Source organism: Heliconius melpomene, chromosome 14 (genome assembly GCF_056956725.1).
Source record: "Heliconius melpomene rosina isolate 202511_hmr_F chromosome 14, ASM5695672v1, whole genome shotgun sequence".
Lineage (NCBI taxonomy): Eukaryota > Metazoa > Arthropoda > Insecta > Lepidoptera > Nymphalidae > Heliconius > Heliconius melpomene.
Window position 1 is genome coordinate 7,905,934 of NC_140402.1, and position 25,796 is coordinate 7,931,729.

General features: G+C 32.8%; 2 protein-coding genes across 2 annotated transcripts; both read left to right on the plus strand.

The window, feature by feature from the left end:
* Nucleotides 1-12,459: 12,459 nt before the first annotated feature.
* On the plus strand, nucleotides 12,460-19,057 carry LOC146532262 (ionotropic receptor 84a-like). Its single transcript, XM_085197386.1, has 11 exons — nucleotides 12,460-12,568; nucleotides 12,794-12,956; nucleotides 13,819-13,979; nucleotides 15,014-15,156; nucleotides 16,277-16,449; nucleotides 16,826-17,052; nucleotides 17,403-17,502; nucleotides 17,735-17,913; nucleotides 18,144-18,251; nucleotides 18,338-18,504; nucleotides 18,856-19,057. The coding sequence occupies exons 1-11, from the start codon at nucleotides 12,485-12,487 to the stop codon at nucleotides 19,055-19,057; spliced, it is 1,707 nt and encodes a 568-aa protein (XP_085053512.1). The 5' UTR covers nucleotides 12,460-12,484.
* A 1,526-nt stretch (nucleotides 19,058-20,583) lies between these two features.
* Nucleotides 20,584-25,610, plus strand: LOC146532263 (ionotropic receptor 84a-like). Its single transcript, XM_085197104.1, has 11 exons — nucleotides 20,584-20,735; nucleotides 21,105-21,243; nucleotides 21,514-21,670; nucleotides 22,224-22,416; nucleotides 22,701-22,870; nucleotides 23,248-23,480; nucleotides 23,782-23,881; nucleotides 23,996-24,174; nucleotides 24,521-24,625; nucleotides 25,048-25,214; nucleotides 25,412-25,610. Exons 1-11 carry the CDS (start codon nucleotides 20,584-20,586, stop codon nucleotides 25,608-25,610), a joined length of 1,794 nt encoding a protein of 597 aa, XP_085053230.1.
* Nucleotides 25,611-25,796: the final 186 nt, after the last annotated feature.

The following is a 25,796-nucleotide window of genomic DNA, read 5'->3' on the forward strand; positions in this document are numbered from 1 at the left end:
TTCATGGCCACTCTAATGACACGTAGTACCAAATTCACAGTACCGATCTATACGTACAAACATACATATATACTTACATATATACATCGCGATAGAGTTTCCCTAAGGTCAGTTGACACGTCACATATATTAGTAGATTGTAAACATGTGTAATAGACAATTCTTGTTTATTTTAAATCATATATTCTAAACGCGACAGTTGTCCGTTCGATTCCCACTCGGGGGAATTGTAACGAGGAAAATGGGCGGCGTTAAGTTCCGCCACTTAATCTCTTAGTGAGAATCACAGTAACTTAACTAGTGTTAGGTTGTCGGTTGGAAATCGAACCTACAATCGTAGTGTTTAACTCGGAGAAATCTTTTTTTTTTATTTACTCTTACTTACTCGGGAAAATTATGGTTTTTTATTTCTTCACTATCTATATATTTCTCCCTTTACCTACTCTCCTATGCACGACACAACGTAAAGTTAAAACAGTAATTAAAAAATTATGTTACACATATAGCTTGATGTTGTATCCCCAACGTAGGAAAGGGGAACCTGGGAACCCAGTGTTAAGACACTTCCGTTCCCCACTTTCCGCTGAATTCTGGAGAGATTGCGTGTTGAGTGACTCGTTACCAGAGCGATAAAATGAAAAGTTTCATTTCCTCGAGTAGGATTCGAACTCACAACCTGTTGCATTTACAGTCCTAAATTCAAAGCCTAGTATATATTTTATTTTTATTAATAAGTTAAACTATAGTCAACGTGCATAAAACGTCATAAATATGACGACGAAGGACATTATTATTAGAAATAATATGAACAAAAGTACAAATTCCAATTATTCATAACTATTTTAATGTCATGTCTAGACTTATATGTAAATAAATATAAATGATTTTTTTTTATAAAAATATGGAATTTGAAACTTATATTAGAAATAGACTTTTTGGGCCGAAACAATGAAAGAAGTTTAGTTCAAATTCCATTATTAATAAATAATTAGTAAACTTATATTTTTGCCATAAACAATGGAAAAACTACTTCCAATTCTGTCATTAACAAATAATAACTTTCATATAAGTTTTAATCTCTCTTACGGAAGGAAACATTTATTTACGTGAGATTTGAAAGTTAAATAAAAACAGGATAAATTCTAAAATTATTTTTTGCCGCCACGCTACAGTTAAATATTTTCTTAAACATTTTGAATATTGACTGGGATTATAATAATATGAAATAAAAATATATATAAGTAAAGCGGGCGAAACCGTGCGGGGGCCGATAATATACATATATTATTAGCGTACCTACGTTCAACTGGATAAAATTTTTCTATCCATATATTTTGTACTTTTTCTATTTTTTTTTATTTAAAAGTTATAACGTATTATAAAATTCAAAATAATCTTTTATAACATTTTTTTATTTTTTGCAAGCTTCGCCTTATTTCCAAAGCAAGGGAATGAAAATAATTCATAATATTACATTCATGTTTTATTTATTCGTTTATTTTTATAATTTATTTAAGCAATTTTAAATAACAATTCACAGAATATTTATTTGAATCACCGTTTAGGTCATTTCATGTATCCCTATACTATCTCTATATTTAAATACGTCATAATAACGCTTCAATGAGAAATACATATTTGGAATAATGGAATCGTTAAGGAAAATATTTACAAGAATTTAGTGAATTTGGAGTTTTCCTTAACAATATTCTATTAAAATCTAAGTAAATATATACAAGCGTTTATAAAATATATCAATCTGATTACATTAATTATTTTCATATCTTTTAAGGGGAAATTGAAAAAGCAAATGTATTTTTAATATTTTTTTACCCACACTTCCCAAAATTTATAATCAATAGACAACCCCGTAACAGTAGAACAATATGAATCACTCCTGGCGCCTCTATCAAACGTCACGTTACATACACTGTATTATTTTAGGTAGGTGGTATTACCTATTCATGACTATGCAATATTAATCATCCTATAAAGTTTTAATTATTTGTTTTTATTTTTATTCCATTCCCATATTCGGCAGAGGAAAAGAAAAAACGTGATGCAAAAATGGATTCTAAGACCGTCATCGACATTCCCCATCTATCACTAATAGAAAATTTTATTAACATAATATAATTAAATTTTCTCTGCATGTTATGAAATATGTGAAGTACGAAAATATAAAAACTATATTTTAAATAAAATAAATTTATGATTAGACAGTATTTCATAATGAAAAAATACGACGTAGCGTTTGGCGCTCCGTCCTCTCTTACCTCGCAGGGGTACAGCGTGAAGCAAAAAAAGACAAACTTATAGTTATATATAGTATTTTTATTCTAAATAAAAGGTTACATGCTTCATGTTTCAGAACAGGCATAAAATAATAATAAAGTTAACGATCCTATAATTTTACAATCAATTCTGAAAAGAATATAATTCAACATTCAAAATACCGCATTGTGCATCTGGAAGCTGAAAATAAAGTCTGAAAAGGCTGTAAGGAAGTAATTTCTTATATATTGGCATTTCTTGAACTTGTGCCAAGACATCTAGACGGTATTCAAATGGGAATTGGTGAATGTAATTCTTACACCTGTCATATGGTATTACGTCTTAATGTGAGTTTTACTATTTCCTATAATGACTTTTTATTGAATATACTAATTAAATATATTTATATATACTATAGTATTTGTGTATTCTAATAAATAATTAAAATATGTTATAATAATAATAAATAATTGAGCCCAGTTTTGAAACAAAGTGTACTGTAAACTGGGTTCGATTCCCACTCGAGGAAGCGAAATATTTATTTACGTTTATATTTCCATTTCTTCACTGTGGTGTCGAGGCAAAGCGCGGCGTTGAGTTATGCATCTTAACACGCAATACCTCCAGAATTCGGCAGAAAGTAGGAAACGGAGTGTCTTAAAACCTGCTGTGTGAGGGATACAGCGTGAAGACGATTTTTAAATATCTTCATTTATTCAATTTAGAGTAGACGTATATATAATTTAAAGAAAATAAAAACAAAATATATTTTTTTCTATTTATAAAACTCTTTCGTTAATAATTGACACACAGCTGAAACTACGTGGCGAAGAGTGGAATTGTTGAAATTTTTACTGGATTGAGAGCATTTTTTTATGTTTCATGACAAAGTAATTGCGCGTAGCTACCAGTTTAGTTATAATAAATACATAAGACACTTTTCTCCAGCGATCCTACTTCCTGATTTCTAAACTTATCGTGAATTTTAAGATAGAAATAAGATGTGTAAACGTGTGTGAAATTTGTAATATACATCGATTGATTTGTTATCGCTTTCATTCAAAATCCTCTTGCTTTGCGTCCAAATAGAGTCTAAGTTAACATATTTGAAAAAAAAATCATAATTATCTTCGTTTAAGCTCATTAAATAAAAATTATGTTATTATGGATAGTGAAAATTACTAAATCAGAGAAATTCCCAACTAAACATTTTACATAGTATATTATACAAACGCACTGCGTGAGGGGCATGCTTGAGTAGCAGAACTTAACGTCGACCGCGACGGTTGAATCGTACGAGGGCGTTATTATTTGAAATTTTATAATTCAAAATATATTCATATAAATACTTTGTATATAGATAGTATGATTTAACAAATATGTGATGTAATTTTAATAATTGATTTTGCAAATTATGCAAAAACTTATGTTAGTCATAAGGAAAAATATTAAAAAACCAGACACGTTTTAAAAATCACGAATTATATGAACGCGCTGCAACGTGAGACGAATTTTAACAATTTTATAACACTTCAAACGTTTGGGAGCTTATTAATTATTAATTATATAATAATAGTTTCAACTCCGCCCCGACGGCGTCAAAGATACCATAGAAGAATTTTACATTAAGAAAAATTAATTATATAAATATCGTTATTTTCGCAAGAAAATTGTATTTTTTAAAAAAGCTAAAATGCATAAATATTTATTTATGTATGTAATAAACACTGCATCAAACATGAGTTCAAAAATTGCATTTTCTAGTTTTTTCCTTAAAATTTAAAATTGACAACTTACAGACCAATTACTTACGTCTCGTTACGAGTCGCGGTTATAAAATAGTAGGTAATAAAAATTATGGTAAGCATAATATTGCTTTCTTTCAAAGGTTCCGTATATTATTTATAATAATTTTTCTGCCTTAGTGAACTTCAGTGACAAGAAGTATATATAATTAAGAAGCAAATGTATTAAATACTTTAGCAAGAAGCTAAAGAAATAACAAAAAGCTATAAAATACCTGTGAAGAAAATTAAGAACTAAATTAGTAGATGTTCATAGGTGATTTCAATGCTGATGCTGATGAGAAACATGCGTTTTGCGTATAGGTGTGGTATTCCACGGGTAATAACCTTGTTTTAACGAATAAATAGTTATTTGTGTCGTCATACGAAGGTTAGAGGATGCACATCGTCCTTTTTTACGTGTTCGTGTAATAAATTTCTTATTTTATAGCAATTATCCTATTAGTCATAATTTTGTTAGTCACTGAATTTTTTAAAAGGTAATTTTGGAAAAATACCATAAGTGCATTTGATGTAACAATTCTTAGATGTTACTAGTAGGAAAAAAAATGTTGTGGAATTTATTAAATTGTTTTGATTTCCTATTAATCGATAGGATAAAATGGAAAATCTCATTTTCCTATTTTTCCAGAAATCGTCTCTCAGAGCTCCTTTACAGCCTATCACCTAGTACCCCTTGGCCTTATAGGCCTTAGGCCTTACACGCCAAATATTAGCTTTTGGGATTCTAGGATTTTAGTTTATGCATAGTTTATCAGTTAGTCAGTAGCGAAAAAGTTTTATTTATATAGATTAACCAGGTAATTTCTAGGATCTGATATGATAAACCTAGGTAGGCTTTTCATATATGTAAGTTACCATTATATGAAATTGTTGTCATTATCATTTTGTATAACCACATTTCCAGAAAATCTAGACAAGTCTCCACTTTAAAACAACTTCCTGAAAATTTCAATCAAAAAAATCTATTCAAATTACTAAAATACAATATTTTAATTTTTAATTTTCATTGTAGCAAGATCGAGGGTCATTGGTTGCGGTTAAAATACTTAGTGCTTGTGGTTAAATAGGTTTTACAAATAATCTTTCCGGTTTCCGCAATACGTTAGTAACTAGGTACTAGAAAAAAGAAGTATTTATTTAAAAATAAAGAAAAGAAACGGGATTATTGGAAATATAGATAGAAAATTCACAAATAAATAGGGCGTAACGTTAAGATCCACCAATACGCAATGTCTGTAAATTGGACGAAGAATGGAGAACGGAGAGTCGTCTTAACAGACGCACGAATTTGTAAAAAGCTTATTTTGATCGATGTTGTCAAATATATTAGTTTTCAGTAATTATAATTAAAAATCCCAAACATACGCGGCGCAGGACACAAGTGTGCCACTATTGTGGGTTGGATTCCTACTTGAGGAAATAAAATATTTAATATTTTCATTTCTTCGCTCTGGTGTCAAGGCAAAGTGGTGTTGGGTTTACTACTCAACACGCATACCTCCAGAATTGGCGAAAAAAGGGAAGCGGAGAGTCCCAACAATAGGCTCCCCCTGCCTACTCTGCGGGATACAGCGTGAAGGAAACAAAAAATAAAAAATAATAGCAATTAAAAAGTTGTAATTGTAATTAGTTTTCTCCAGGGTCTTTCAATATGCGGAACTTTAAACTCAAGTAACAGCTTATCTTGAAACAGGTTTCAAGACGAGTTTTAAAACGATGGCTGAGCAATTCGGCCATTGCTATCAAGCTGACATATTCGTGATATGAATTCAATTAATTTAAATATTTAATGCATTTACTAGTTTTTAGAGACCAGGTTGTGAGTTCGATTTCCAAGCGAGAAAATGAAATATTTAATATTTTCAATTTCCTCGCTAGAAATGGGGCACATCGCGGCGTTGTGAAAGTTGGGAACGAGAGGAAAATGTCTTAATGGGAATGCAGTAAACATCCTATATATATATATATATATATATATAGGTTCCCTGGTTCTCTCAACCTGCTCTAGCGGGATACAGCGTGAAGCTAAGAGATAAGACATCTGACAACTTTAAATTCAATAAAAAGTCATTTATTTATTATCTGATAACCTTAAAAAACTTAGAACTCTTTGCAACTAATAGCATATTTACCTAATGCTCGTTCGTTCACCGCAGGATTTCTATTTTAAGTCATGATCTCAAGATGCACTGTGTTTTTATAACAATGTAAATTAAACGTGTTGTACACGTAGATAGAACATAACTATGACCTTTATTGTAATCTTTATTTACTTAATTAAATTGTATTTTTTTAATATGCTCGGACGGAGTGTTTTGACACTAGGTTCTCTCTACGGTACAGTAGCTTAATTGATTCTCTTTCGATGTTTGCTTTTAGATATTTCAAAATGACATCACGAATCGTTGTGTCTCACCACTTCACACACAATCCCTCCAGAATTCGACGGAAAGGTGGGAACGAAAGTGTCATAATGGGAACGGAATGTCTTTCCCCTAGGTTCCCAAGTACCCTCTGCCTACCCTGCTATGTGTAGGATACAATCTAAAGTAAATAAGAAAAAATACAATCGAAACATGCATAATTGAACCTGTTACCTTCCCTTGTCCATATATACATATACATAAATATTTACGAAATAAGCTGTGATGTAAAAATGATTAATACTTGCGGTACTGATGACTGCACCTGCATGCGGATATCACGCACATATACACCAAGTTCACAATACCTCATTCGAAAAATATCCGATTACTAATAGTAGGAGATGGTTTCGTCATTTCATTGCAGTTTTTTTATTATACGCACACAGCAGGGTAAGCAGAAGAAACGTGGGAACCTGGGAACCTAATTTTTAGACACTCCATTCCTATGAAGATACGCTATGCCTCCTTACCATAGCGAGTCAATGAATATTTTATGTTAATTAAATATTTCATTTCTTCTTATTGGAATAGAATCCACAATATGTCGCTTTTACAGTCACAGTTAGTGGCACTGCGCCGTGCGGTCTCAAGAACAGCCTCCAGAGGAGAATTAGACAAAGAAATAACATAGAATATTTTGAATTGCTGTCTTGACCCCTTTTCAAAGAACGCTTACATATAATATCTCTTTGTAAAGCTCCAGGCTGGTATAAGTAATGGTCTCTAATTGAAGGTATGGACTTTAAAATATCACCCATTCAAGTTATTATGTCATTTTAGTATATTATAAGACGTGTTTGCTTCACGCTAAGTGTTTGTAGCACGTTGATCTTTCACTCATTTTGTATGTAGTAGAGAATGTATTTAGAAATTTTCTATTATATTTTTGAGGCTAGTCAACCACAACCTTGTAAATGCGACAGGTTGTGCGTTCGACTCCAACTTGAGAAAATGAAATACCTATTTAATATTTTCGCTCTGGTGTTGGGGAAACAGCACAGCGTTAAGTTGAAAATAGGGAACGGAGTGTATTAACACTAGGTTCTCTCTGCTCGTGAATACAAATTGTATTGAAATCTCTTTTTTAGAATACTTATTTCGTTATATTTCTTTAAATTAATTCAAAGAAAGTGAAATTTCAATTCTTAGTAACAACCAAGCGTGTGGTGTGCTAAGAAACGATCGAGCTATGGTACTGAAGCAACAGCGCCTGACCTAAATAATATTTTCCTTGATCACTAACTACTTATTAAGGAATTTAAATGTTTTCAACTGTACTGTAGATGGCCACCTTGGTTGACTGTAAATGGTTGCCCAGATTTGATTTCAGGAATTTCCTTACTTTTAATTATATTCTTCACTTGTATTTACACCAGGGGGACTTTTTTTTAACTAAATAGGAGGGTAGATAGAGAAAACCTTTTGCTAAGGTATTACGTTCCCCACTTTCCCTTCATTTTTCGGGACATTGCGTGTTGAATGGCGGAATATAACGCAACGCTGTCTTTTTACAAGAGTGAGAAAATTAAATTAATTCATTCTCACAAGCTGGAATAAAACCGGCAACCTTCAAAAAGCCCCCAAATGCCGCTGCGCCATGACGGCCTCGTATGAAAATGTTTTTAATTATCTTACGCTTTTAGTAAACTGGTATCTGACTCAGCAAAATATCCACAAATGTGAAAAGCGAAGAAAGAATTCACTATATTTAGTGCTACTTCTTGCCACCCCGCCAATATTTGAAATTTTGCAAATAAAATAATATAAGCCACATATACTCATTACCCATTCAAATAAAGATCAAGAACAAAATTGTTATTCTTATTATGTTGAACGGAGTGTTTTAACACTAGGTTCCCTCTGCCTACCCTGCTGTGTGCGGGATACAGCGTGAAGCTGATTATAATTTTCTTAAATGAAATCTATATCACAACACGTCCGTTTGACCTAAAAATGATGAATGACATACATTCTTGTATGGAAAGAAACATCACTACATTCTGCTTCTTCCAAGAACTACTTGAATCATTGTTGCGAGTTGACGTCGACATCGTTTTGCCCCCTTTTAGTAGGTCAAGGGTTTGGGCCTACCGAGTAACGGTAAAGACATCAATTTCAAGACATAAGGAAAATGAGTATTGGCTGCTGCGTTATAATTATGGTTCATATTTCATTTGTAATATAGAGACAGCCTTTTTATCTTTAATTATCTTTTAATATACCATAACTTAAAGATTGGGAGAGTAATTGTGATAGGTCTCATTGAACTTTTTATATCCTTTTGAATTAAATAAATTTGTTGCTAAAGTTGATGGCTGACGTCGGCAATTAAGATATTAAAAATGGTTGTTTAACGCATTTTCCCGTATATCAGGGTAGGTAGAGATAGCTTAGTGTTTTAAAATCTAAATATTGAATTCCACGTGTAGTGGAACTCTTCGCTGTCCTCCATGTACCTGTTGTTCTTTAGATTTCATATACCTAATTTTATATTTTTTTGACGACGCGCCATAGCTGACGCCGTTTAGGCGCAGTTGAAACGTGTCTCGCTGCACGAAATAGGTGTTGGGGTTTCGGTATTTTTATATAAATTACAGGTGTTTTCCCAGTGTAATTGAATAGTGAGGTCACTAGATCTTTTGTACCTATGATCTTGTTCTTCTTCCTCCTGGCATTAATCCCGGCTATTGCCAGGGTTTGCCCTCCTACTCAACCTACTCCACTTTGCACGGTCTTTTGCGTCCTCGGTGGTTAGACCATTTACTTACACTTTTGTACCTATGATATATGTGTTAAAATAAAAATAATTAATTACATTTATTATTAATTGATTTTATTAATTATTTATTTTGAAACATCCCCCTAGGAACCTAATGTTAAAAACACAACCGTTGCCTTTACAGCCACATGCTTGTACTGTGCCTCAAAATGTATAGATGTGTAAATTGCTCCATAGAATTCTAAATCAAATATAACAAAATTACCTCTTTACCTATATTTTACATATAATTCACGTATAAACTATAATGACATGTTAACTGGTCGTAAGTGGAATAATGCTTTACGAGCATGTCGTCTGGTATTAGCTTAAACAGAATATGTTATCCTTTCGCCAGGTGGCCTCAAGCTCGGGGTCTTATAGGGTTAAAATAATAATTTGATGTTTTTTTTAATACAGGATTTTATTACATTTTTAAAATTTTATTTTTCAGAGGTATAGAGTACGGAATTTTCATTAGAAACGTAAATAAATCTGCCGTTTAGTTGGAAGTAATAACAAACATTGGAAAGGGATTGATTTGATTTTCTTTTCACTTGTTCGCTGATAAGAAGACAAGATGCGGTGTTGTGTGTCCCTGATCCCCCCAGGAGTCTTGAAAATTGTGCGGAAAGTGGGGAAGAGAGTGTCTTGATATTATGCTCCGATAATATCCGATCTTTCTTATATAGAAATACCCTGCATATGCAGGATACGCAGGAAAAAAATATTATAATGTAAGTTTCTTAGTTTATTCTTTTTTTTTATTACAGTTGTAGTTGTATCTGATTTAATATCGTTTATGAACGTCTCGCATTCTGATTTAACAAAAAATTTAATAAAAAGGGGATTGTAGAGCCCTATCGTCATGGAGATTTTAAGGAAAAGTCTACGTATAGCCAACTATGGGTGTAAGAATGGTGAGGAAGATCTGTTTATATCAATAAAAAATAATAATAATAAAACAATTGAATAATGCATATTTTTATAATAATATAATACAATTAAAAGTGATTTCTTACAAAAAAAAATCAATTTAAGTTGTATTACCAACTAAATATCTAAACTCTATCTTTGAGCTTTCATTGTCATCACAACTGTACTTTTAGAATATGAAAAAATGATAATATACTTTTCATGTCACATTACAAATCATTATATATGTAAATTGTAAGCTTTGTTGTCTTCTTTAAAAGCTTGAGAGGGCTGGCAGGACGTCATTTTGACGTAGAAATGAAGCTTAAAAATGTATATATATTCCTTTTATTTCTGGTTATATACGAAATTAGCTGTTTTGATGTAAATTTAAAGAATTTAAAGAATTTAATAATATCATTTGTCCTTTCTGAGGAAATACCAACGTCGCTGTTAACGCCGAAATTATGCTGGAATCACAGTAAGCTTTTTTTCTTTTTTAGCGTTTTTTTTCCAAATAGCGTTGTGACCAAAGATATATTATAGCTTTGGCGGAAGTTAACGCTGCTCATATTTATATCAGTGCAGGGAAACAATATTTAATCTTCGTCGTGATAATTAAACCCACAAATATCTCTTTTACAGTCCCACTGTGCCACTGTGGGCTTTTTTATATTTACCTTTCAAATTATTATTATAGGAAAAAATAAAGTAAATATTTATCATATTTATGATATATAAATAACATCTATAAATTACTCTATATCTTCATTTTAATTATCCAAACCAAAGAAATGAATTTGTTTATTAAATCCTAATATTGGAATATTAACCCTTCCTTTTTTCTTATATATTTTTTGAATTTTTTAAATTTATATATTAGTTTTAAAGCTTAGTGAATTATAAAAGTGAACCAATATTGATAAAAATATAATTTTACACATTTTATTGCTAATAAACTATAAACGACTTACGATGTCTCTATAAATTAAATAAAAGTGTCACCTTATGTCGAAATAGTAGAGTTGTAATAAGTTACTCGTACAATGTTTACATTATATGGAATGAAATATTTTTTTTAATGGCGTTTGTTTGTCCGTTTGTTCAATATTATTAAATATCTAAAGAAAAAGAGAGAATTATTGGTTTTTAATTAGTATTGATTTTTTTTCTTTCAAAGTCAATTAAAGTGCTGAATGAGTTCCGACGGCAACGGAGACTGGAGTGCCTAGGCTAGGTTTTCTCATGCTATCCTAAGAACGAGCCTAAATATCTAAAATCTAAAAGCTATTCTATATCTGAAAGTAGACGAAAACGCAAATATTCGTTTCATTAGCCTGGCACTGACTGGTTGCGGGTTCGATTCTCGTTAATAAAAAAATGAACCTTTCCTAGGTAATTTTTTTTAGTGTTAACACACTCCGTTCCAATTGAGATACTTCCGTGCCCCACTTTGTATCGAATTCGAACATTTTCGTCCGTTACCAGAGCGGACAATTAAATTTCTTTAATAAAAAATATATATTCGATCGAATCGAGCATATTTTATATTATCACCAATATGTGCAATTGTAAATCATTACTAAAGAAATAACAAGTCAATCTAGATTTTTTAATGGCAATAACTTTAAAAATCCAATTTCAAAACATGTTCTAAATAGTAAGCATTAATCAAAATAAAACTTGTCTCATAACGCCATCGAGGCGCTGTTGAAGTGTTATCATATTTAAGTAGACATTTCTACCCACCACCGGTATAGTGGGTTCCATCGACACAGTTATCTTTTTTTTGTTTCACGCTTTATCCCGCACATAGCAGGATACGCAAAGAGAACCCAGCAACCTAATGTTAACACGCTTCCGTTCGCCACTTTCCGCATAATTCAGGAGAAATGCCGAAAAACAGCAAACCACAAAAGGTTTCATTGTTCGCGCATTTTGGAAACATTGCATAACAAATAGCGGAGATTAACGCCGCACTAAAACGACCACACTGTAAAATCTAGTGATAATTATTTCCTTACGAATCCACATCTATTACGTTAGCTTATCTAGTATTTAAGAAGTTATCGTGGCGCAGATTCCCACTAGGCAGGATGCCCACCAGGCAGCAGCGACGATGAGTTCCTTCACTCAACACCCAATGTCTCGAAAATTGGAGGAAGTAGACCGAATCTCTATAAGATACAGATTGTAGCTATTTAATTTTTTTTTTATGTAATATTTATGTGTTTTCAGTGTCAATAAAAACTTTGGCTAAAGATTTGTTCAACGAGAACGTGTTTCTGGCTCCGTCTCTACAAATGAATAGAACGGAATATTTTCTACATCAAATTGTAATATTAGCTGATTTGTCGTGTCCAGGGGCAGATCGGTTTTTATTACAGGTACCTATATTATGACAACACGTGAGGCTGTAAACGTGAAATATTTATTTAAATTTATATATTCATTTCTTCGCTCTGGTGTTGAGACAAAGCGCGGTGTTGAGTTCCGCGAAACAACATACACTCCTTCTCGGCTGGCCTCATAATGATATTAAACAACGAAATAATTGAATAAGTACCATTATCTCCTACCAAATGATCTTTCTTTCCATACTTATTTCTTAGGCAAGTGACGATGGATATTTCAAGTCACCTTACAGATGGCTACTCCTAGATCCTGAACGAGGACCTATCAAATTTAATATACTGGAGAAACTAGATTTACCGCTAAATAGTGATGTGGTTATAGCTAAGAAAGTTGATGGAGAAAATTATCAACTGATTGAAGGTACATATTTCTATGTTTTCTTTATTTTGTTTTTAAACAGGGTATTCTGTTTAAAAACAAAACTTAGACATTTCGTAGTCCAATTTTTCTTAAACACATTGTAATTTTAAATATTTTAAAAAAAATCATTGCTAGATCCTCATGATAATTATTATTATAATAATAAACTAATAAGACCGTCGTAGTGCAGATTCGATCCCCAATCGAGGGAATTAATTATTATTTATTAATATTTTCGTTTCTTCGCTCTATCACCAAAATTATTTTTATAGAATATCATATTAATATTATATATAAATTTTTTACAAATATTATTTAAATTGTATAAGTCGACGTATGAAACCTGTTTAATCGAAAGAAACAAATTGATAATTACTTGTAGCTGTTTATTAAAATGCCCTTGTATGCCACATGCAATTTATATAAACATATTTGCAAGTATTTAAATGCAATTTCGATTTCAAATAAATTACCTACATATATTTCTTTATATAGGAAATACGTTATCTTAGAAATGTCGAATTTTAATGTTCGCTGCGTAATTTTAAAATGATTTATTTGAAAACATTTTTTTTTTAAATTATATCAGCTTCACGCTGTATCCCGCACACAGCAGAGCAGAGGGAACCTAGTGTTAAAACACTCCGTTCCCCACTTTCTACCGAATTCTGAGTAGCAGAACTCAACGCCGCGCTTTGCCTCTACACCAGAGCGAAGAAATGGAAATATAAACGTAAAAAAATATTTCACTTCCTCGAGTGGGGATCGAACCCACAACCTTCGCGTTACAGTCAAACCCTTATGCCGCTGTGTCACGACGGTCTTCATTTAATAATTTTAATATAAATATTTTGTTTTACAGCATATAAAATATCAGAAAGCTCAAACGTTATTTACACAACAAGAGCCGCTTGGACACCTGCCAGGGAACTAAGAAGTCTATACAAATCAGAAATAATTAGAGAAAAATCAAAAAATATATCTTTTAGTGTGACAGAGAACGATAAAAGCAAAAATGTGATGGTAATGACCGTTTCAGTTACTGAAATAGCTTAGTCTAGAATTTTTGTAGGTCACTTACAAAGAAAGGTCTACAATATTTATTTTATATTTCCGTAAAATCAGCTTCCCGCTGTATCCCGCACGTAGTAGGGTAGGCAGAGTGAATCTTGTTTTAAGACACTCCGTTTCCCTCTTTCCGCTGAATTCTGGAGACATTGAGTGGCGGAACTCAACGCCGCGCTTTACCTCGACATCAGAGCAGAGAAAGTGGAAATATACATTTAAATAAATATTTTTAAATAAATAAATATTTTATTGGCATCTAATAAATAAATTAATTTTTTACTAATTAATCAATACATTTCTATTTAAATATGCAAATATATTTCAATGATATCTAGATCACATTATAATGACTTTGGATTAACCTAAATGTCAATTAGAATTGGCGTTTTACTTTTCAAATTGATAAATAATGAAATATTGTCAGTCATCTTATCTTGTTTGTGATATAAGAAAATTGTTGCAGTTATTTAAAAATAATTGGTTTCATGCTTAAATATGATAAAATTTAATTTATATATATATATATATATATATATATATATATATATATATATATATATATATTTAATTCTAACGCACTCGTTGGTTTTGTATGTTCTATATGTTTATTTTGTTGGTCACCGTAACCTAACTCTGTACTTCGTTTAGAACAAAACATCTTTTAAGTACCCACCTCAAAAGATAAAACCGGAACTCCTATAGCATCACTTTTATATGCGTCTGTCAATCGGTCAAGACCATTTATCTCGGGATCGCGTGGAGTTAGGTGGTATTTTATAGACAAAAAACATTATGAACTTTTATTTGTAGTATATTTCAAACAAAATGAGGGTATTGTCAACATGTATGTATGTAATATCTATTAATATCGTTTTGTTCCAGCTTCACGTTGCATACTAGGCATTACGTGTTGAGTGGCAGAGCTCAACGCCGAGCTTTTTATGTTGAAACCAGAGCGACTGAGAATAAGTAATGTAAATTATTTACAGGTGACAAAGTATGGCATAATCAAGGACTATAGACATTCCAAAATAATTTCTGTCAGGCGCAGGAACCTACGCAAGCACACACTAACTATAGCTAACGTTATAACAGACAGCAACGAGACGAGGCAGCATTTGGACGATAGATTGTAAGTAGTGGAGGTAGAGGAGGCTGAGTAGTTGAGGCCAGGCGTGGCGCAGGAGCACAAGGTTGTGACTGTACACGACGGTTGTGGGTTCGATCTCTACTCGAGGAAATTTAATATTTATTTAAATTTATATTTCCACTTTCTTTACTCTGGTGTCAAGGTAAAGGGTTGAGTTCCGCCACACACTGTTTCCAGAATTCGGCGGAAAGTGGAGTACAAATACAATAAATCGAAAATAGGATCTGATGAAATGAGAATATAGAAATGTCCAGTTGTTACGTACACAAGTATACAATTCTAGAAATCCATAAAATATTGCAATGATTTTCTTACAAAGTTTCGTATTACAATATTGTCGTAGTGGCGCAGTTGGAAAGCTTTTGGTATTAATCGCGTATATTTAGTACTAGCCAACCATCGCGGCTTTGCCCGCTTGAACTATACGAATATTTATTAAATATGTTTATAAAATTATTTTCAGTTTGGGGGGTAAAATATATAAAAAGATAACACTAAATATACGCGATTAATTCAATTAAAGAGTTTCATTTAAAATACATCGCTTACACTTATTTATTGGTTCGATACTCACTTGATTGATTTTTCAATTACGTTTATTAAAAAGATATCTTTATATTTTAATACAATTTTTTGGGCTGTCATTTTTTGTATATAATCTAATAAATAACACCTTAGCATAAAATCTAAATATAAAATTGTAAATTATAATAATGGTAGGCACTTTATAGTGGAATTTACTATTTACTTCCTATCATTTCATTTTTCCTTCTGAATTGTTTCAATTACAAAATTTACTTCTGGTTACATTTTTTTATTAAATAGGCCTGATATAAACTTAATATTTATAATAATTTTACATATAAAGAGTTTTGATTTTAAAAGAATTGATTTCGAAAAGTAAATTTTAAATATTATAACTTTAAAGCTTAACGTTAACATATTATGGATGCTTGAATAAGTAGTTACTAGAATAAAGCCTCGGATCATTTAAGCCAGACCACCGTTTACGAGTTTCATCTAAAACCATGTTCTACGTCGATACTGCAGAAGGCACCCAAGAGCGCCTAAACCTCAGAAACCTGAATTTCTTTTTATATAGAAATCTCCACCAGGACTCCATAACAAAAATGTCGTACATGGTCGTCAAGATATGCTTTGAAATGCTGAACTCTACAGAGAAACGTATTTTCACTCATACTTGGGGGTATAAGGATAAGAATGGCAACTGGCAGGGCATTATCGATCATCTTTTAAAGAAGGAGGCTGATATAGGTAAAAATTTGCTGTTATTAAATAGTTCCAAAGATAAATATTACTAAGAAGTAAGAAGAGTACGGCCACTGAACACGTAACTTGAGCAGAAATTGGAGATCGGAGTGTTCTCTGTTACTCTACTACATATGGTGTAATGTGTAAACCTATAAAAGAAGTAGATAAACTTCTACATATTTCATGCTCATATGTGAATCACATGCTATAACACTTAAATACACAATACAAGAACAATAATAAAATTATTTACAACGGTTTAGCGGAGCTCAATGCCATAAATTATATTTTGTCTTAATTTAGATATAAAGAAACATTTAACTACATTTTTACATAGTAAGTTAATTATGTATACAAATTTTATTAATTCAATCAACAGGTACTCTAACAATATTCACCCAAGAACGTATGAAAGTAATCGACTATATAGCCATGGTGGGGTCCACGGCGGTACGGTTCGTGTTCCGAGAACCTCCTCTCGCGTTGCTGGAGAACATCTTCACTTTACCCTTCACTGGCGCTGTCTGGATTGCCATAGCTATATGCGTGCTGGGATGTGCTGTGTTCTTGTATATCACTTCGAAATGGGAGGCTTCTGTTGATATGGTATTAGTTTCGGCGTATTTATATTATTTGCAGAAAGTAAGATTTGCATCATTATTTTTCACGCTGTATCCCGCATATAGCAGGGTAGGCAGAGGGTAAACTAGTGTTAAGACACTCCGTTCCCTACTTTCAGCCGAATCTTCAAGGTATTGTGTAATGAGTTGCGAAACTAAACGCCGCGCTTTCCATTTGTACCAGAGCAAGAAAAGAAAATATGTTATTTCCCCGAGAGCTTATCAACCCATGATATTCTATGAAATTTATGTTCAAATAAACAAAAGTAATAATAATTTTCTTATACCTGCTATTGATATTTGAAGAAATTGCTAAGAATGCAAAACCTGTTCCAGCATCCTCTACAACTAAACGGCTCGTGGGCGGACGTGCTCATATTGATAATAGGGGCTGTACTCCAACAGGGATGTACACTCGAACCAAGATATGCTGCAGGTAAGATTTCTTTGTGAAGGTAGCATCCGTTTTAATATTCGTGATGGTTGTTAAAAAAATGAAAATGCCAGATTAACCAAAAACTGAAATTTGAGGCCTTCTTAACACTAGGTTCCCTCTCCCAAATTTTTAAAGTTTTGGTTAAAAGTATCTTAAAACATTTGCTAACCGTTTCATGAAGTTCGTAATGAAAGACAAATAAAAAACCAGCCTATTTTTTTTCTCCTTAAAGGTAGATGCGTAACTCTTCTTCTCTTTGTGGCTCTTACAATACTATATTCAGCATATTCTGCTAATATAGTGGTGTTACTTCGAGCTCCAAGCTCTTCAGTGAGATCTCTTAATGACCTTCTAAACTCTCCTTTGAAACTTGGTGCCAGTGATTTTGAATATAATCGATATTTCTTCAAGGTATGCTAATAATAAAATATTATATTGAAATGCTTACTAATTTTTTAGGCAAAGTTTCCAATGTTCCGTCACTCAAAACGCCAAGTCTTCAGAATTCTGCGGGAATTGGGGAACAGAAGTATCTTAATAGGAACAGGGGTTCCCAGGTGGCGTCTGCCTACCTTGCTGTGTACTTAATATATAGGTAATGAAAAAATTGGGAATAATAATAATTTAATGCATGATTTCAGAAGTTAAATGAACCTATAAGGAAAGCTATTTACAACAAGAAAATAGCACCCAAAGGAAAGAAACCCAACTTTTATACAATGAAAGAAGGAGTTGAGAAGATAAGACGGGTATGCTAGTAATATTTGTAATGCAATTCGTTTTATTTTAAAAGCTTTTATTTTTCATATTAAAAGAATTGTATTTTTCAAATAAGGGCTTGTTCGCTTTCCACATGGAACTGAATCCAGGATACAGGCTAATACAAGAAACTTACCAGGAAGACGAGAAGTGTGATCTAGTGGAGATCGATTATATCAACGAAATAGATCCTTGGGTCCCGGGGCAGAAGCGTTCACCATATAAAGATTTATTTAAAATCAAGTTAGTTTCAATTCAAATATATCATCCTAATACTATCGAGAGATATTGTTCTTAATTCATTGATAATGGGAAATGCATCCATGTCTTAGTGTCTTAGAAAGTAGGTTACGTTTCTGTATAGCGTATAGCGGTCTATGGCAGAACCTAACGCCGCTCTCTGTTGTCCAGTCTTTGTTGTCCTTGTCTTTGTTTGTAACAGTCCCTGACAAGGATGGATGGAGATGGAGGAAATAAGTCTTCCCAACCACGCCATATAATTGATGAAATTTGTTTAGCAGTTATATAGAAATTAATTATTTAAATCTTTAAAAAATTCATAAATAATACTAATATTTTATTTTATTTCATCAGTTTCATCCGTATCCGAGAAACGGGAGTCCAGTCAAACATCCACCACCGTCTCCATGTCGGCAAGCCTCGCTGCTCCGGCAGCATCTCCGCGTTCAGTAGTGTCGGCATCACTGACATGTACCCGGCTGTTATTGCCACTTTGTACGGCATGCTCATATCTGTGGTAGTGCTGTTCCTGGAAATAGTTTATAAGAGATTGTAAGTGGGTAAATTTTAAGATATATAATAATTTGAGGCCAGTCGTGGCGAAGGCGTGCTAGCGGCCAAGTGTGATCGCATCAGGTGGTGTTTGTCGATTCCCACTACCACGAGGCAAAGCTAGGCGTTAAGTTCCGCCACTAAACACGCAATTCCTTTAAGATTACGCGGAAAGTGGAGAAGGGAATGTCTTAACACTAGATTCCCTCTGCCTACTCCGTTACAATGCTATCTAATAAAAGATAGACCAAGAAATTATTGTATTATTATTTCTTACAGAGAATCGTTTCTATAGATAATTGGGTTTCGCTGATGAATGGTCTCTGGAGGATTTCAATATAATTAGCTCTTTTGTTTTCAGGTTGCTCCTGAAAGAGAGGAGAATGGCGGTGAAAAATCTTTATTTTTAAGCTTATTTACGAAATAATGTAAAATGTAGCGACACATAGTGGAAATAAATTAATGTTTGTGTTTACATAGAGTTCTGCAATTAAAAATTTAATATATTTATTTTAAGTAATATGAGAATGTGACAAATAAATCGTCCTGTTTTTTAGTCATAAACTAAATCCCTCTAATAAACATTTTCATTTAAAATGCTGCTAGCACGATAGATGGTAGGTAATGTCATAAACTTGTTAGATCTCATGAAGAGCCAAGTTTCTAACACCCTAATTCTATATAGAACAAGCCCTAACATCACAAACTCTACGACTTAGTTAAATTGTAAGGCTTTGTCGTCCATTACTCCAAAGACTATTAAAATACAATCGAAAATCCTTCATTACACAACAAATAAGATACAAGGACATAAAAAAATTATAATATTTAATTTTAAAAAAAATCTCAGCGGAAATCGAACCCATGGTCTCTAGTTTAGTATTCACATTTCACTTATTGTAATCACTATACCAGTAAATCCATCAATGTAGCAGCTTTAGGCTTGAACGGAATAATTAAACGAATGCACAACCAAAACTATAATTTTATTTGATTTCCAAACAATGCTTACAAAGGAGGTAATTATTAGTAATTTTCTTAACAAACGTGTGTTTATTTTTGACTAATTTATTGACCTATCTTTGTTTAACTTTCTGATAAATAAAAAGGAAATAGCAATATGTTTTTTTGTATCATAATGATGAGAGTTAGACAGAGGCCGGTCGTGGGGTACGGACACAAAGTGTGACTGAAATATTTATTTAAATTTATACATTTCGTCGTTCTGGTGTCGAGGCAAACCGCGTTGGGTTCCGCCCCCCAACACGCAATGTCGCGAAAAGTTCGGCAGAAAGTTAGGAACGATGTGTCTTAACACTAGGATCTCTCTGCCTATTCTGCTGCTTGCGGGTTATAGCGTGAAACTGAAAAAAAATAAAATTTCCTTGAATGGGATCCATTAATGGATAGACAAACAAATCAAAATTTTATATGTAAATATAATTACATATTGTATAATCAGTATAAAAAGCTATATAAACGATATTATGAAGCATTTTCGAGTTGTTATTTAAAGACCGACATGAAAATATGAAACTGTTTTCTTTATTGATTATACCAATTTTTATATATTTAGTTCAAACTAAAGATGAAAATGAAATTAGTTTTATTAAGGAGTTTGTAAATAATGAACGTAAATCAACTTTTGTAATTTTTTCGAATTTATGTTGGAAACATTGTAAGTAGTAATTGGTCTCTGATAATGTTGTAGCAGATTAAAAATTTATTTTCTAGTATAGCACACAGCAGCGTAGGCACACGGAACCTGATGGGAACCTAGTGTTAAGAAACTAAGTTCTCCAATTTCTATCGATTATTGAAGGCATTGCGTATTGGTGGAACTCAACGCCCCTCTGAGCCTCGTTACTAAATAAATCATTCAATATATCAAATATTTTGCGGTGCTTTGGAAACAGAGTGTCTAAACACTAGGCTCCCACAACCTTCCTCGGTATATGCATTATATCACGCATATACCAAGGGAGATGGGGGAAGTTGCGGGAAGCTATTAGTATTATTAAAAACTACAAAAATTTGGTTATTTCAGATAGTAAAATTAAATTATTTAAAAAATTAAACGACGACGGTATTAGAGCAAGTACAAGTTTTAAAGCAATCTCTGCAAAGCAAGATCATGCCTTCCTGTTTTATATCGATGTGGACTGCCCTAAAGCTGAAGAAGTATTAAATGTAAGATTTAATTAAAATATACCTAAATAATATAACTGTATGAAAAATAACATTATTAGCTAAATATAAATGTAAAATTGAGTTTGTTTGTTTGCGGAGTGTCTTACCACTAGGCTCCCTCTGGCTACCTTGGTACTTGCGGGATACAGCGTCAAGCGTAAAAAAAAAGAAAACAACATATAAATTTAATTCGTAAACATAATATATTTTTCAATGTCTATAATATAAGAATCCAAAGTAATTCCTCCTTCCTATAATTTTTACATCTAGGTATCAAAACTCCTTCGGTCTCCTTACCGATGGCTCGCAGTACATGACAGAAATTCAAATAAATTCAATATTTCTAAGCTGTGGGAGTTGCCGATATTAGCTGATAGTGACTTTGTTCTTGCTGAAAAGGATCAAAACATTTTTACATTAACTGAATGTAAGAATTATAAATAACTAACTAATAAATATAATTTAGCGAAGATAAAATTGATAAAATAATATTATTAATATAATATTTTGTTATTAACAAAGACCAGTGTCACGAAGTATCCTGCATAAAACACGATGGACAGAGGGAACCTAGTGCCAAGACACTCCATTCCCCATTTTCCGCTGAAGTTTCCTTGTTATTTACAACAAAATATTTCTTTAGACCTTTTTTTGCAAAAAAATGCAAGGAGCTTATGATAACCTTAAGGTAAATTATTATTTATTATTACACTGTACGCGTATGTATGGCCTCCAGCATCCGGCGGAAAGTGGGGAACGGAGTTGTCTTAATGGGAACGGAGAGTCTTAAAGAAAATACTAGGATTTCTGGTGCGTGAAGCTAAAAAAAACGTCGTCAAATTAAATATCCATGTATCCGCTAAAAATAATTTATTGTAACTATTACATAAATCTTCCCCCTAAAGAAATTATTTAAATGAAATTACTATCTAATAATTTTGTAAAAACCATACAATATCTAGTAATAAATTGTTTTCTAGTACACAAACCGTCTCCAAATGGTCCTACATACACCAATCCTCGTGGTTTTTATAACGGAACCCTACAAGACACCAGACCCCACAGAGAATTGTTCAGGCGACGACAGAACGTGATGGGTCACCCGCTAACTATGGCCAACGTTATACAGGATAGCAATACCACGCAATATCACTTGCCCAGAGAGGATCGATTGTAAATCTTTACTTATATTTTTTTTAGGTTCACGCCTGTATCCCGCATATATGTAAGTGGGTATGGGTAGGCAGAGGTAACTAAGTGTTAATGCACTCTGTGAATTCGACGGAAAAAAAGACGGAAATGTCTGAATGAGGAACGGAGTATCTTACCACTAAATTTCAAAGTTTCCTTGACAGTTTCCCTTGCTGCGGGATACAGCGTGATGCTAAAAAAAGTTATTATTTACTTATTTAATAAAAATATTTTCTAAAATTTAGATGTATACTTTTTTATATTAGAAAACTTCATTTCGACACCATAGCCAAGATGTCGTGGATAAATGTTCATATAGCATTTGAAATGGTCAACGCCACACCACGTTATATATTCAGCCACAGGTGGGGATATAAGAAGAATGGTCAGTGGTCAGGAATGATTAATGATATTAAAACTGGGAGAGCCGATTTAGGTAACCTATTTTGATACCAAGTTATTTAAGTTATATAAGGAACCAATTAAAATCAAATCGATAAAGCAAGAATATACAAAACAAAACTAAACAACTTTTTCTTGTTCTTTAATTTAACTTGTATTTTTGATTAAATTAATAAATAAAAAATCTCCACGCTGCATCACATATAGATGGCTAGGCAGAAGGAACCTAGCGCTAAGACATTACGTTTTTTTTCATTAATTCTGCCCAATATTCGAAATTTTATATGAAAATTAAGTGGAAATCAATTACAATTGGAAAAACTTACAGGCAGAACTGTGATATAAATAGATTTGAAAAGAAAAATCAATTTCCTTGTGTTCCCTTCCTATTCTTTTTTCTTAATTTTCCAGGTACAAACTGCGTTGCCAATACCGAACGCCTCAGCGTCGTAGTATTCACAGATTCGATAGCCAAGTTCCAAGTAAAGTTTATTTTCAGGCAACCCCCTCTGTCGTATGTCGCCAATATCTTCACATTGCCTTTCTCTGTGAACGTTTGGATCGCTTTAGTTCTTTCTATAATAGGTTCCACTTTTACTATTTTACTGGCGTCTAAATGGGAAGCTGTGGATGGGATTGGCACGGTAAAAATTTTGTTTTCTTTTGAAGTATTATATACATCTTCAAGCGGTATCCCGCACATGGTAGGGTAGGCAGAGGGAACCTAGTGTTAAAAAACTCTGTTCCTCATTTTCCGATGAATTCCCGAGGTATTGCGCGATGAGTGGCTCAGGAAACTCATTCAGATCTATGGATATTTATTAAAAAAAAAAGGGTTACAGCGTTAGCTGAAAAAAAAACTAACATTAATATTTATTCTTTCATATTAAACACGAATTATTCCTTAATATTGAAAAATTATATTATTAAATGGTTGTCTTTCAGAATCAAACACAACTAGATGGAAGTATTGGAGATGCAATGTTACTGACAATGAGTGCTTTAAGTCAACAGGGCTGTTATAAAGAGCCTAAAAAGTTATCAGGTATATAGGAGGAGATTAGGGCTTACAATGAAACAAACTGTTCTTGAGGCAAATTTATATTATTTTTGTTACTTTTATATAGGTACTATGTATATTTAATTTTTTTTCTTTCAGGTCGTATAATGCTATGGGTAATATTTACAGCACTAATGGCACTTTATGCTGCATACTCTGCCAATATTGTAGTACTTCTTCAAGCTCCTTCTACTTCTATCAGAACATTGGAACAGTTGGCGAATTCTAAGATGACACTCGCTGCGTTGGAGGTGGACTATAACCATTTTGTATTGAAGGTATCAAACAAAAAAAACACTTATAAAAATTAAATTTAAGTTACTACTTTTTTTTAGCTTCATGCTGTTTTACGCACATAGCAGAGTAGGCAAGATAACCTTGGGTACCTAGGGTTAAGACATCCAGATATTGGTCCATTTCCATTAAAACATATCCGTTCCCCACTTTCTGCCTTATTCTAAAGGCATTGCGTGTTTAGTGGCGGAATTCAACGCCGCGCTTCTCGAGCAGAGTACCAGTACCCTGCAAGTGCGGGATACAGCGTGAAGTTATAAAAAAATAAAAAACAAAATAATACATAACGTTACTCTATGATAGTAATTTTCCAATATTCTACGTTTGTAGGCTGGAAAGGATGCAGTGAGACGCAAAATTTATAAGAAAATAGAGCCAGATAAAGGAAAACCACAGTTTTATGATTTGAATGAAGGCGTTGAAAGAGTTCGAAAGGTATTTATTATCCATATAATAATAATGACAATAGTAGAGAACTAGAGAAGAACCAATATAGTTTTTATTCAGCTTCACGAGACATTTTACGCCGAATTCTGGAGGCATTGCGAATTGCTTGTGTTGTGAAGCACTCAACGCCGGGCTTCGCCTCCACAACAGAGCTATGAAATGAAAATATTAAATATCACAATATTAATAGCATATTTCCTCGAGACCCCACTCGAGGAAATATAATCAAACCCACTACCTGTCGCGTTTACTTTTACTTGTACCACTGCGCCGCAACTGGCCTCATTAAGTTTTATAATCATATATTAATTACTTTAGATATTAAGAACTATTTTCTTTATTGATATATCTGATATAATAATGAGCCAGTGTTGCTACATTATAAAAAATAATTTTACATTTAATTATAGGGTCTTTTTGCAATCCATATATTGACCGGTCAATTGTACCGTCGAGTTGAGGAAACTTTCTTGGAGACGGAGAAATGTGATTTGGTCGAAGTGGACTTCATGAATATTGTTCATCCATTCGTGCCAGTGTACAAACACTCCCCATATTTAGAATTGCTGCGAGTTGCGTAAGATCGTGTAGTCTTTTGTCTTTTTTACTTTTGCGTTGTTTCTCTATTGTAGTAGTCCCGTCACTGATTTTATTAAAACTTTTTTGAATATTAATATCTTGAATATTATAAAGAAATGAGGATGCTATGGAAATATTTATTTATGATAAAAAAAATAAAAACTTGGTATATTATTAATACTATATTTTTTTTAGTTTCAAACGCATCCACGAATCTGGTATCCAAATGGCTGTAGACAGACGACTGAGTGTTAGAAAGCCTCGCTGTTCTAATAAAATGTCTTCGTTTAGCAGCGTCAGCCTTTTGAACATTCGACCAGTTTTAATGTTCATGTTGATTGGCATTGGCATTTCTGTTTTAATTCTTATATTGGAAATTTTGCACGATAAGTAAGTATTTATTAAATTGTTTTTATATTTTTATTTTTTTAGCTTCCGGCTGTAGGTATCTCTAGCGGGTAAGCTAGCGGAAAAGGAGAGACAAACGCCTCCAGAATTCAGCGGAAAGTGAGTAACTGAGTGTTTTAACACTTGGTTCCCTCTGTCTACCCTGCTGTGTCCCAGGATACAGCGTGAAGCA

Excerpts from the sequence above, each read along its gene's own strand:
- LOC146532262 (XM_085197386.1), top strand. The coding sequence starts at position 12,485 with ATGAATAGAACGGAATATTTTCTACATCAAATTGTAATATTAGCTGAT. Across the intron at positions 17,503-17,734 it reads CGAACCAAGATATGCTGCAG|GTAGATGCGTAACTCTTCTT; the intron begins GTAAGATTTCTT and ends TTCTCCTTAAAG. Across the intron at positions 17,914-18,143 it reads ATAATCGATATTTCTTCAAG|AAGTTAAATGAACCTATAAG; the intron begins GTATGCTAATAA and ends GCATGATTTCAG.
- LOC146532263 (XM_085197104.1), top strand. The coding sequence starts at position 20,584 with ATGAAACTGTTTTCTTTATTGATTATACCAATTTTTATATATTTAGTT. Across the intron at positions 20,736-21,104 it reads TTATGTTGGAAACATTGTAA|TAAAATTAAATTATTTAAAA; the intron begins GTAGTAATTGGT and ends TATTTCAGATAG. Across the intron at positions 21,671-22,223 it reads CATTTTTACATTAACTGAAT|TACACAAACCGTCTCCAAAT; the intron begins GTAAGAATTATA and ends ATTGTTTTCTAG.